This window comes from Oryx dammah, unplaced genomic scaffold, assembly GCF_014754425.2.
Source record: "Oryx dammah isolate SB20612 unplaced genomic scaffold, SCBI_Odam_1.1 HiC_scaffold_27, whole genome shotgun sequence".
Taxonomy (NCBI): domain Eukaryota; kingdom Metazoa; phylum Chordata; class Mammalia; order Artiodactyla; family Bovidae; genus Oryx; species Oryx dammah.
The window spans coordinates 29,258,459-29,271,083 of record NW_024070211.1 but is presented as its reverse complement, the minus strand read 5'-3'; the positions used below and the strand labels follow the sequence as shown (position 1 = coordinate 29,271,083).

Here is a 12,625-nt window from a genome sequence, read left to right as displayed (position 1 = left end):
GTTAGCCATGAGGTCAGGCCAAGGCCAGTCATTCCCCTGCCTGGACCCCTCCCTACCCAAAAGGCTGCCCCTTCCCCAGTAGCTCTGGTCCTCCCAGCTTCCCCCGAACCCCCTTGCCATGTTCAGATCTAACTAGAGAATCCTCCAGCCCCTCCAGCTGGGAGTGGCCTGACGCCTTAACTCTCCCCCAAAACTTCCAACCACAACTCTTACCACTACACACCCCCAGACCTCCTGACTCACTCGGCATCCACCCTGCCCTGTGGGAAGGTGCACCAGGTGTGCCTCGGGGCAGGGTGTCCAGTCTTTGTCTCCGCATGCCGCCTACCCACTTGCCCGGGTGGGACCCCAGCTGTCAGATGGGGGAAGCTGAGATGCTGGATGGTGTCCCAAGTTGCCAGACCGAGCCTGGCTGAGTCCTGGTGTTTCTCGACTCACAGTCCCCATGACTTGATTTCTCCTGGAGTGCAAACCAACGAAACATTAAACTAAACTGCACGGCGACGCCCACCTGCTGTAGCAGAGAGGGTAGAGGAGGCAGCAGCTGGGTGTGGGTTTCCTTTCCCGGGGAAACCCGAAGAACCCGCCCCACCCTCCAGAACGCTTCCACCGGCAACTCACTCCCCACAGACCCCTAGAGCCCGCACTGCCGGGGTTTCAGGACTGTCTGCATCCACCCCGCCCGCGCGGAAGGGGCACCTCGGCGAGCCCCGAAGCCGGGGGTGGGGTTGGGCGGAGTAAGCGGGGTAGGGCAGGTCTCCTGGGAGGAGTCAATAACCTCGAAGTCTTGGAGGGGCGATGGGGGTGTGTCTTAGGGGCCAGAGGTGAAGGGAAGAGCGACTGGGCGGGCGGCGGGGGCGCGGTCCTGCCCGCCCCATCCCCGCTCCTCTGACCGTCGAAGGGACAGCCGGCCGGGTTCCAGCCTCCGGAGAGGCGGAGGGGAGGGAAGGAAGGCGAGCTGCTCAGACTAGAGACAAGGCCAGGAGTTCGCTCAGCCGTCCGCCGCCCATTTCCTCTTGGGGTCAGCACCGGCTGGGCATCCGGAGATAAAGCCGAGGCGCCGCCCCGGAGCCGGACCGTAGGGGAGGGGGGCCGCCCGGCGGCCGGAATCCCACCCCTGTTCCTGCCGCAGGGCGGGCCGAATCGCTCACTAGTCGGGACTTAGTTTCTTTATCTGTAAAACGGGTTTTTAAAGAAGTCGTTCAATGAGATGAGGGGCGCAGCCACAGCCGGACCCAGACGTAAGTGCTCGCAGCACGTTGGCGATTATTGTAACTAAAAGCAGAAGGCGAGTCGTGCTGTAACAGAGGATCCACAGCCGCCGACCACCTCCCCACCCCGCCCTGGACCCCAGGCCCGAAGCGAACGCGCCTTGGGGCCAGCTCTGTTCGCCACCCGCCGCCCGCGCGGGGCCTCTCCCTCCCGGGCCCCGTCTCTGCCTGGCCGGGAGAAAGCGCGCCGCGCTGTCTCCGGGCTGCCGGATGGGACACGACGCGCCCGCCCCGCCCGGCGGGGGAAGGAAGTGCTGGGGCGCGTTTATCAAGCCTTGGCGTTATTAATATTTTAAAAATGTGAACACAAAACAGTAACGACAAGTATAAGGAACTTCATAGCCAGGAAAACAAACAAACCCCGCCCACAAACCTCACCGCGCAGCACACGGGAGTTTTGCTCGCGAAGAATCCGCGTGGAAACGCGAGCTCGGCGCCCGCGAGTCTGTACGGACCCGAGTGGAGCGGGTGTGCCAGTGGATGTCCGTGGTCCCCATGGTCCGGCATCAAGTCCCACTGTGTGGGGCCACGGCCTGATTTCCCTCCCCACAGAGGGGCCGGCGGGTGGGAAGCAGAGGAGGGGGCCTGGGAAAAAGGAGGGTTTCATTTCTTCGAGGTCGGTGGGATTTGTCTATGCGAAGCGGTAGGAAGCCTATTCAGGCAGAACGAACAGCACGTATAAAGGACCTGAGGCGTGGAGGCCCTCGGCTTCAGGCAAGAAAACCAGGTGGCTGGGGTGGGCATGGGGAGTGGACGTGGCCGGGCGCCCGGTGAAGAGAGGCCGGCAGGGGCACCCCGGGGCGGACAGCTGGAACTTCTGCGCCCTACAGCTCCGGGTTTAGGGAAAAGGGGCCGAGACTGCGGGTAGGTCACGGTTCGGTTAGGGACCTAATTGTGTGGATCTGCACAGTCGTTTGGAAGTGCAGCAGAGGCTTTGCAAACTCACGACTTCCCCTGCGACCACTGGAGAGAAGACCCACTTTTCAGACCAGATGGTGTTATCCCCATTTCCCAAATGAGAAGACCGAGAAGCTGCCAGTCCCGACCTTTGGAATGTTCAGAGGTGGAGTAGCGCTGCCTCGGGGCACTCCCGGGCGCGGGCGCGGGCGCCCCGGGCGGGCCCTGGTCCCGGGCCGCTCAGCGCAGAACCGTGGGCTGGGGTGCCGGCCCTGCCACGCAGCCGCAGAGGCTTGGCCTCGCTGGCGGGCTGGCTGGCAGGCGGGCGGCGGGAAGGGAGGCGGCGCCCCCGGGAGCGCGGCAGGAACCTGGCCGGGCCCGCCTCCCTGCCCGCCGAGCAGCGCCGGCCCCTCAAGTGATGAAAGCCCCGGCAGAGTCCAGGTCACGCTGAAGCCGTTGCCCTTTTAAGGGGGAGCCTTGAAACGGCGCCCGGGTTCCATGTTTGCATCCGCCTCGCGGGGAGGAAACTCCATGTTGTAACAAAGTTTCCTCCGCGCCCCCTCCCTCCCCCTCCCCCTTAGAACCTGGCTCCCCTCCCCTCCGAAGCTCGCGGGGATCCCTCCCTCCCACCCCTCCCCTCCCCCCCGCGCCCCGATTCCGGCCCGAGCCGGGGGGGAGGCCGGGCTCCCGGGCCAGAGTCCGGCCGGAGCGGAGCGCGCCCGGCCCCATGGACAGCTCGGCAGTTATTACTCAGATCAGCAAGGAGGAAGCGCGGAGCCCGCTACGGAGCAAAGGTACTGGGGCGCATGGAGGGCGCTTAGACCCGGCGCCGCAAAGAGGAGGGGGCCGGGACCCTCTGGAGGGCGACAGTTGCCGCCGCCGCCCGGGGCGCCCGCCTTGGCGGGACCCGAAGCTTCCAGCCGGAGGGGGAGCTGGGTGAGAGTTTGAACTTGCAGAAACTCGGAGACCCGGGGCGGGGCCTGGCGCGTTTTGGGGCGCTTCGGTCTGCTCGAGGTGGGGAAACTGAGGCAGGGGTGGAGCACGGGGCGCCCTCCAGGTTTCCCAGACTGGGTGTGCGCGAGGCCGAAGAGTCGTACCCCCCCTACTCCCCCATTGGCGCCAAGGGGGCTGGGAGATGGGGGGGCTGAAGAGGGCGCCTTCAGGCCACCAGCTGAGACTCCGCCCCCTCCGGGCCGAGGTCTGACTGGGTCGCGGGAGGGGGCGTAGAGGTGACAGCGGGCTGGGGAGGGTTGGAACGATCTCCCGCTAACGCAGGGCCACGTTCCCCACAAACTTCCGCGTCCCGCGTGGAGGCGCGGAGAGACAACCACTTCTAAGGATCGCCCGCGCGCCCACAGGAGACGCGTGATCGGACCGCGCACTTGGCTCCCCGAGCCGGTGGGCGCCGTGTCTGTGCATACACGCAGCGACCCGAGATGCTGCCAGCCTGGGCCGGGCACCCCGGGACTGATGGTTCTGGTCTAGGGGGTCTGCCCCTCCCTGTCCTCGTGTGGACTTAAGAGGCTAGGAAGTTCCTCCAGGTCTGTCCACTTGTGGCCGGGACCTAGCTCCGCCCGGGGTCGGGGGTGGAGGGTTGGATGGGGGTCGGGTGGAGGGTGGGCCAGTCTATTAGCGGGATCTAGGTTGAAGGTCCGGGTAGGGGCGGAGGAGGAGGGGCCAGTAGATGGCCGCAGGACACTAGATTCAAGCCCCCACCCCCTGTGTCTGGGCCCAACTTCAGGGAGGACTTTGGACCTCTGGAGGTGGAGAGTGGAAGGAGGGCGGGAGTGGGCCCCAGGGCCCCAAGCCCCAGCCCTCTTTTGTAGGGGCCCCACTGACCAGGGGCTGCTCAGGTCCGGTGGGTGTCAGGAGGTGCCCCTATGTACTGCTCCCCGAGCAGAGATGGAAACTGTTAGGAAGAGAAAACACCTCCTGTCCCAGCCTCCAACCAGCCCACTGCCTAATGTGGGTGACGTTGTACCCACATTAGAAGAACTTGTGGGGAGCGGAGGAGTGGCCTGGAGCCAAGACTGTCAGGCTGCCACCTGAGTGTGTCTCCCTCAATGAAGGAAGCATGGCTAGACCCTCTCAGCCCAGGGGTTGGCAGCTGGGCATATAGGCACAGCCCTGCAGGCCAGGCACTGTGCACGCCCCCACCGTGGGCCTCCCTGCTTCAGGTGACCAGAAGTCAGCAGCCTCTCAGAAGCCCCGGAGCCGAGGCATTCTCCACTCGCTCTTCTGCTGTGTCTGCCGGGATGACGGGGAGGCCCTGCCCGCCCATAGCGGGGCACCCCTGCTCGTGGAGGAGAATGGTGCCGTCCCCAAGGTTCGTGCTGGCCAAGTGGGGGCTATGGGGGCACCTGGGGGGGCGTAGGGGGGTGCCTTCAGCTCTTCAGGGGGTGTAGGGGAAGGGGGCTCTTCATGACGTGCTGCTAGGCCCTGTGGAGGAGGGTGAAGCCCCCTACCCCCCACCAAGCCCTCCACCCTCTCAGGCCTTACCAACCCTGACTGCCTCCTGAGGGGCCCCAGCCCCGAGGATTCTGAATTTCCCCTTCAGAAGTGGAGGCTTTCCTCTGCGTTGGTTTCCCAGGTCAGGAACTGAAGCCCTGAGAGCCAGGCAGCCTACCCCCAGGCTCCAGGGTTGGCAAGGGCAAAGCTGGGAAGGGGCTGGTGTCTCCACTCTGTCCTTGGGGCTCTCCAGGAAGAGGGCTGGGGGAGGAGAAATGACTGGGGCTTGAGAGAGGTGGCAGCAACCAGCTCCCTGCTTGTCCCCATAGCAGGCCCCAGTCCAGTACCTGCTCCCTGAGGCCAAAGCCCAGGACTTGGACAAGATCTGTGTGGTCATCGACCTGGACGAGACCCTGGTGCACAGTTCCTTCAAGGTGGGCCCCTGCCCAGCAGCCCTCAGGCCCCGGTCTCTGAGCCCTAGATGGGATTTTGATAAATGTGGAATTGTCAGAAGGGTGTGAGACTTGGCTGAGGTCACACAGACCCTGGCCTGGCCTGGGAGGGTGGTCCTGGCGGGCCTTGCCCCAACTCCAGCAGCTCTCTTCCCCCTGCAGCCAGTGAACAATGCTGACTTCATCATTCCTGTGGAGATTGATGGGGTAGTCCACCAGGTGAGGGGCTGGGGGTGGGGGGGAGGTCGTAGGGTTGGCATCTGTCTTCCAGACCCCAGGTTCCTCCCACCAGTCCTGAGAGCCCTAAATGGGATTTTGATAAATGTGGAATGTCCAGGGCCCAGAGAGCGTGTGAGACTTGCCTGAGGTCACACAGACCCTCAGGGACTTGGCCCAGCTCCAAGGCCTGCAGGGAGTCGGGTGGGGGGTCTTCCTCGGTGCCCCCTCGCCCCCACCCTGCCCGGGACCCAGTTCAAGTAATTCAGGATAGGTTGTGTGCTGTCCAGCCTGTTCTCCATTACTTGGCTCGGGGGCCGGTGCCCTGCAGCCTTGGGGTGAGGGGGTTGCCCCAGGCCCCCACATCCGGCCGAGGCCCTGGCGGAGGAAGGGGTGGGAATTAGTGATTCCCTCTGAGGTAGGGCCCGAAGACAGGAGTCGGAGGTTATTTGATCCTCTTCGGGGACGGTGGGTGGTTTACCCAGTGGTGGTGGGGGTGGCTGGCCAAGTGGAGCCCACGGGCCCTGGGACCAGCTGCCCTCCTGTGCTCCTCTGCCTCCTGCACCTAACTCCTGCGCAGTCCCCCGGCCACCCCACCCGGCCCCACCCCGCCCAGGCCCATGGGCCGGCAGTCCCCTCACTGGCCCACCCCCCAGGTCTACGTGTTGAAGCGGCCCCACGTCGATGAGTTCCTGCAGCGGATGGGTGAGCTCTTCGAATGCGTGCTGTTCACCGCCAGCCTGGCCAAGGTGAGCCTTCCACCCTCCGCAGGGCTCCCTGGGCACCTTTGCTTCCTGTCTGCCTCCGACATACAACCTCTGGGCAGAAGTCTCTGGGTCCCTCTTGGCGCCCTCCCCGCCCCCGATGACCCACCTCCCACCCCCCAGTACGCAGACCCCGTAGCTGACCTGTTGGACAAGTGGGGGGCCTTCCGGGCGCGGCTGTTTCGAGAGTCATGTGTCTTCCACCGGGGGAACTACGTGAAGGACCTGAGCCGACTGGGCCGAGACCTTCGTCGGGTGCTCATCCTGGACAACTCGCCTGCCTCCTACGTCTTCCATCCGGATAACGCCGTGAGTGCCCGGCAGGTTGGGGGTTGGGGACCTGCAGGGGTCTGGTCCCTTCCGTTCCTCCCTCTTTTCTCTCCTCAGTGGCCCCTGCTTGCTGCCCGCTCGCCTTGTCCATCCACAGCTGCCCCAGGTCTCTTATTAGTCACTCAGCCCGTTTTGCCTGCATGGACAAGGGGCCTGCTGTGGATTTGGGTCCCTTGCTGGGCACTAGAGCAGTTTCCACTTCATCCTAACAGTTGTGAACTGTTAGCGGATCCCAGAATTAACTTTTTAAAAAAATGAAGCAAAACTGTCCAAGTGCTTAGCACACAATTAGGGTAAGGACGTCGCAAGTGGCGCTAGTGGTAAAGAACCCGCCTGCCAACGCGGGAGACATATAAGAGACATGGGTTGGATCCCTGGGTCGGGAAGATCCTGTGGAGAAGGGAATGGCAACCCACTCCAGTATTCTTGCCTGGAGAGTTCCATGGACAGAGGAGCCTGGCGGGCTACAGTCCACGGGCTCCCTAAAAGTCAGACACGACTGAAGAGACAGCTCAAACATGCAAGGTTCAGTATGTTTCCCTAAAACTCTGCTCTGACTTGTGTGGTCAGTGCGACTTACTGGGAAACTGGGTGAGGGTGCTCGGGGCTGATCTGGACGCTCTGTGCCCAGGGCCCCCTGCCCCCCTCATTGCCCCGCACCTATCTTCCAGGTACCGGTGGCCTCATGGTTCGACAACATGAGTGACACGGAGCTCCACGACCTCCTGCCCTTCTTCGAGCAGCTCAGCCGTGTGGACGACGTGTACTCAGTGCTCAGGCAGCCTCGGCCGGGCAGCTAGTGAGGCGCCATGGGGCTCGAACCTGCCCCTGACCACACCTGCACCCCACTCACTCGGACTCTGCCTTAAGAAAACTCAGCGCTACGGGGAAGCGGGGTCTCCCCGCCCCCTCGCCCCCCCACCAGCCTGGCCAGGCTCTGGAGGGGGCAGCAGGCTGCACGGAGGGCGATGAGCCCCTGGGTCCCTGAGTCAGTGCCTTAGAACCTTCTCCTTGGGGGACCCGTAGGGCTCTGCGTGCCTCTCCCCCTTCCTTCCTTTCTCTCTGCACCGCCATGTTTCTCTGCTGCCAAACTGGGCCCCTCGGGCCCTTCCAGTTCTGCTTGGGGGAGGGGCAGGGTTTGAGCTGCCCTCTGCCTTGGACCTGCACGCCCCCCCTCCCCCAATCTGGGAACAGTGGACACCAAGTGCCTTGCATAGAGCCCTCTTCCCAGCCGATTTTCCCAGGGCCACAATCCGGGTCAGCTCTGCCAGAACAGCCTTCAGGTTGCTGCAATCTAGGCTGGTGGGGGAGGACTCAGTCTCCCCACCTCTTCCCTGGGGACTGCTGCAGGCCCCCCTCACCCTACCTCTGCCTAGGGCGGGGAGGCTTGAGGGTTGATCTGTTTCCACTTGTGAAGGGAGCAAGGGTCTATTCAGGACCCCAGAATCTAGCTACTCTGGGCTCACCAGCTGCTGAGGGCTACTTCCCACACTGCCCTAAGTTCCAACCTCTCACCTCTGCCTTGGCCGGCCTGGAGGCCCTGGGGCTTGGTGCCCCCAGCTCCGTGTGGGGGCCCAGGCAGTATCCTGCGGTGCCGTATAAATATGTATATGTGTATATAGACTTTTAGGGGAGGGGAAGAGGGAAAAGTCCAGGTAGAGACACCCTTCCTTCGCCCTTCCCTGGGCCCATAAACTAGGGGAGGGGGGGGCAGGGAAAAGATTTTTACATTTTTTAAACTACTATTTTCTGAATGAAACAGGCTGGCCCAAGGGGCCCCAGGCCCTGTCCTTTGTCCCTCACACCCTCTCTGCTCCGTTCATTCATTCATTCAAGAAACATTTATTGAGCACCTTTTCTGTGCCCAGTGCTGTGCAGGTCCACCAGCGGAGTTTGTGTGTGGGTCTCTCTAGACCACCTAACTGGTGCCTCCCCACCCCCACCCCATACTTCACTGGTGCCTTTAGGGGATCTGTAGGAGGTGGGACCTTTCTTGTGGGGTTTCGGGGTCTCCAGGAAACCTGGCCAAGCTGTTCCCCTGCCCCTGTGCCAACCCCACCCCTGCAGCCCCTCTGCTTTGCCCCCTGCTGGCTGGGGGCAGCTCCCAGGACGTCCTGCCTTCCAGCTCTGAGTCCTTTATCTGGAATCCCTCCCTCAAATGCTGAGTCTGGAAGCCAGGGCCCTGGGCTCTCCCAAAGGCCTAACGGTTAAGGGGACCCACATACCAGTGCCAAGGGGGATGTCAGGTGGACATGTCATTACCCTCCCCACCAGAGAGCTGGGGGTGGGAGGGAGGACAAAGTTGGTCTGACTCGGGTGACCCTCCCATCTAAGTGCCTTCTCTGTAACGGAGAACCCCACAGTTTGATAAGAACTAAATCGAAAGCCAGAACCCCCCCCAATCCTGGCTCTGTGGTTATTGATGGAGAGGGGGCTGTTGAAGTTGGGGGGAGGTCCGGTGAAGCCACACCTGCTTCAGCAAACCCGTTGGAGGGAAGGGCTGCTCTCACCCTTCCAGGGGCATCAAGCCTGAAAATGCAAACTTTGAATGGGTCCGAGTGCATCTGTGCTGTTTAGTCACTAACTCGTGTCCAACTCTTCTGAAGCCCCGTGGACTATAGCCCACCAGGCTCCTCTTTCCATGGGGTTTCCCAGGCAAGAATACTGGAGTGGGTTGCCATTTCCTTCTCCGGGGATCGAACCTGTGTCTCTTGCATCGTGTGCATTCGCAGGCGGATTCTTGGCCGCCGAGGCACCAGGGAAGCCCGAGTTCATCTGACTGTTATTTAATTCTGCCCGTCTTGGCCTCAGTTATCTGATCAGCAAAATGGAGCTAGGCCCTCTTTGCAGAAGTGATTAAATAATGCCTGCATCGGGAGGACTCCACAGAGTATTAGCTCTGAGGCGAACTGAAACGCGTCCCTAGGAGAGGCCCCTGGAAGGTATTTGGAGACTGGAGGGGTGTGGTCTCCGCTCCGGAGTGGAGGGGAGGGACCCGTGAGGCCCCAGAGGGTGGAGGGGAATGGGGCGAGCTAGAGGGAAGACCAGTTCAGCTCCAAATGGAAGAACTTGGAACGCGGCTGGCCCAGGCCGCGCGCGGACTGTCGAGGCGTCGCGAGCAGGGCTGCGCCGCGGGACCCGGCTGCGGGGCTCCGCGGGGGATGGGTGGGGTCGCGGCCCTGGTCTGGTTCACCTCCGCGGCCCTCCCCCGCTCCCGGCCGCGGCCTCTCACTACCCGCCGGCCGCACCCTAGCGCGAGCCTCCGGCCCACTTCCTGCCTCCGCCCCTCCGGCCCTGGCAGAACTTCCTTTGCGAAACTGGGCCGCCCCGGGCCTTGGCAGGAAGTGCCCTCCCGGCTCGCCCTCGCCTGCTGGCCGCTAGGGGCCTCTCTGTCCTCGCGGACGCCCTGGCTTCCAGGCGCCGGGCCTCTCCCGCCGGCCCCCTGCCTGGGCGCAGACGTCCCACCCTCTCCCCGACGCGCCCGGGGCTGGAAGGATGAGGGCCGGCCTAGAACGAGGCCCTCTCCCGGGGGTGGGCAGCTTCTCCCCCAAGCTCCCATGCACTGGGGGGAGGAAGATCTAGCCCTCTCAAATCTGATTCCGGTGCTCCGCTCCGCTCCCCCCCCCCCCCCCCCCCCTTCCCCTCTCCACTCTCTGCCTCTCCTAGCCCTCAGCCCCTCACCTTGTGACTTCAGCCTCCTGGCGCTCCAGACGCTGCTGTGTCCCCCCAGGTCTTTGCAGCGTGTGTGTGATGCTGCCCCTCCCCCATCCCTCTCCCCACCACTTTTCCTGGTAGAAAAGCGTCACGAAGCCATCACCCGGGAGGAGAGCCCGCAGAACCCTCGCTCGCCACCCTGAGCTCCAGTCCCAGTCTGAGCCGAAGCCCGAGAGCCCTTGGCCGGTCAACACCGAGCCCTCCCTGCCTCCTGCCCGGCCTTCCTCAGGGTCCTGCTCTATTTCCTGCTCTCCATGCAAACACTCGCCCCTCCGCCCCAGATTTGCATCCTGAAGGGCCTGTCACTGCAGAGTCTCAACCGCTCCCAACTTTGAGACCTCAGCCTGCCTTGCCCCCCCGCGCCCACGCCCCTACACCATCCACACAATTCAACGCAACAACATGGATTGTGGTGCCAGGCACTGGGCCATGACTAGGGTGCACTTCTGCTCTCAAGGAACTCACATCCTAGTGTGGAGAACAGACATCTGAACATGTTGTCCAAACCTGAAATGCTGCAAATGGGGGGGTGGCAAGAGAACATGGGGGAGGAGAACGGGGGACACCCTAATCTCCCCTGGGGGTACATGAGGAGCCTGGAAATCCTTGCCAAGGATTTGGGAAGGAGGCAAGGTTCAGGGGAAGGTGGTCTGTGCAGGGAGGTCCGACGGGAAAGGAAGCCAAAACCTCACGGGACACACCAGGGAGCGTGGGAAGTGACAGTTTCGAAATTGCACACAAGCGGGGAAGGAGGGGAAATGACACTGCAGAAAAGCAGGAGCGAGATAACGCAGATCTGTAGCCAGACCAAGGAGGTGGCCTTTTCCGTGCAGGCAGGGGGTGCCACAGAGGGACACCGAGCAGGACAGAGGCACGTGCAAACCTGGCAGCCACCCGCTGGAAGCTACACTGGGTGTGCGCGCGCTGTTCTGTCCAACTCTTTGCGACCCAATGGACTGTAGTCCACCAAGCTCCTCTGTGCATGGAATTTTCCAGACAAGAATACTGGAGCAGGTTGCCATTTTCTGCTCGAGGGGAATCCTCCCAACCCAGGGATCAAACCCGAATCTTTGTCTCCTATGTTGGCAAACAGGTTCTTTACCACGGAGCTGCCTGGTTAGGGACCTAAGACTCTCCCTATGGGGAGACCACAGACATGTTTCCAGAGACAGAGAATGAAGACCTGAACTGCAGCCAAGACAGTGAAGAGGGGAGGACGGAGTGATGGATGTGACACAGGGAGGAGCTTGGCAGGAAGCTGCGGCGGGTGGCTCTTGAGGCAGGGGTGGAGGGGAAGGAGGAAGGCAACCTGACTTCTGGCTTTGGAGACTGTGAAAATGTCTCTACCTGCGAGGCTTAGTTACGCACGATTTGCTTGTTACTCACAGAATCATGGACACACCACTGCTGACAGGAGTGTACATTTGGTGCAGCCTCTTAGGAGAATAATTTGACCATTGAAAATATTTTTTAAATGCAGACACTTTTTGATTTGGCAGTTGGATTTTTAGGAATTTATGTGGTAGATAAAATGTATATTCATATAACTGTATGCACATGGGTATTAATTCTGTTGGTAATAGCTGATGTGAAGAGCTGTCTCATTTGAAAAGACCCTGATGCTGGGAAAGATTGAAGGCAGGAGGAGAAGGAGACAACAGAGGATGAGATGGTTGGATGGCATCACTGACTCAATGGACATGAGTCTGAGAATAAACTCTGAGAATTGGTGACGGACAGGGAGGCTTGGCATGCTCCATGGGGTTCATGGGGTCGCAAAGAGTCAGACACTTCTGAGCGACTGAACTGAACTGAACTGAATAGCAAAGCACTTGAAATAACTTCAGTGTCCAAGAATAAGGAACTAGTTAAATAAATGTCGCTGTATCTATACCAGAAAATATAGTGATGAAAAACAATGAGGTGGAACTATCCATCTATAGATAGACATAGACCATTCCATATCTACAGATACAGAATGATCTTCAAGATAAACCAGTCAACAAAACAAAGCAAGCTTCCTAACAATGGTGATGGTGGTTTTCCACTAAAGAGAAATATAAAAGTAGATACAAATACATGTATATAATTTTGTATACTCCTGTATGGTACACAAGAAATGGAAATTGTGGCTAACTTTGGGTAGCAGAGATGGCAGACTGGATGGGAGTCATTTAAGATGAGAGCAGTTGTCTCAGCATGAGTGACGCAAAGTTTGATCCTATATAATATAACACATTATATTATATATCTTTATATTTGGAATTATTTTATCAGGTCCACTTATTAATTTTTAAAAATAAAAATTGGCTTAAGTTAAAAACACCTTTCTAATATATTATCAAAGATAGAAATCACAAATTTCATTTCTTTTTTCGGTCATTGTGTGCCCACTCCATACCAGGCGCCACGGTACAGCAGTGAGCGAAACAGACCCTGTGGGGGAAAAAAACCCAGATATTAACAAGTAATTACATCATAATATTACAAAAGGAGAAGTGCATGTTTGCTCAGTCATGCCCAACTCTTTGTG

The 12,625-nt window shown here is 60.3% G+C and overlaps 1 protein-coding gene across 2 annotated transcripts; it reads left to right on the top strand.

The window, feature by feature from the left end:
* Positions 1-2,647: 2,647 nt before the first annotated feature.
* CTDSP1 (CTD small phosphatase 1) lies at positions 2,648-8,778 on the top strand. 2 transcript variants are annotated; one of them, XM_040228363.1, is made up of 7 exons: positions 2,648-2,962; positions 4,346-4,494; positions 4,946-5,050; positions 5,231-5,287; positions 5,941-6,033; positions 6,172-6,357; positions 7,050-8,778. In XM_040228363.1, exons 1-7 carry the CDS (start codon positions 2,896-2,898, stop codon positions 7,176-7,178), a joined length of 786 nt encoding a protein of 261 aa, XP_040084297.1. In that variant the 5' UTR covers positions 2,648-2,895; the 3' UTR covers positions 7,179-8,778. The 2 variants fall into 2 exon arrangements, with proteins under 2 accessions (XP_040084297.1, XP_040084298.1); XM_040228364.1 differs by having other exon boundaries at positions 2,663-2,962; positions 4,949-5,050.
* The last annotated feature ends 3,847 nt before the right edge of the window (positions 8,779-12,625 follow it).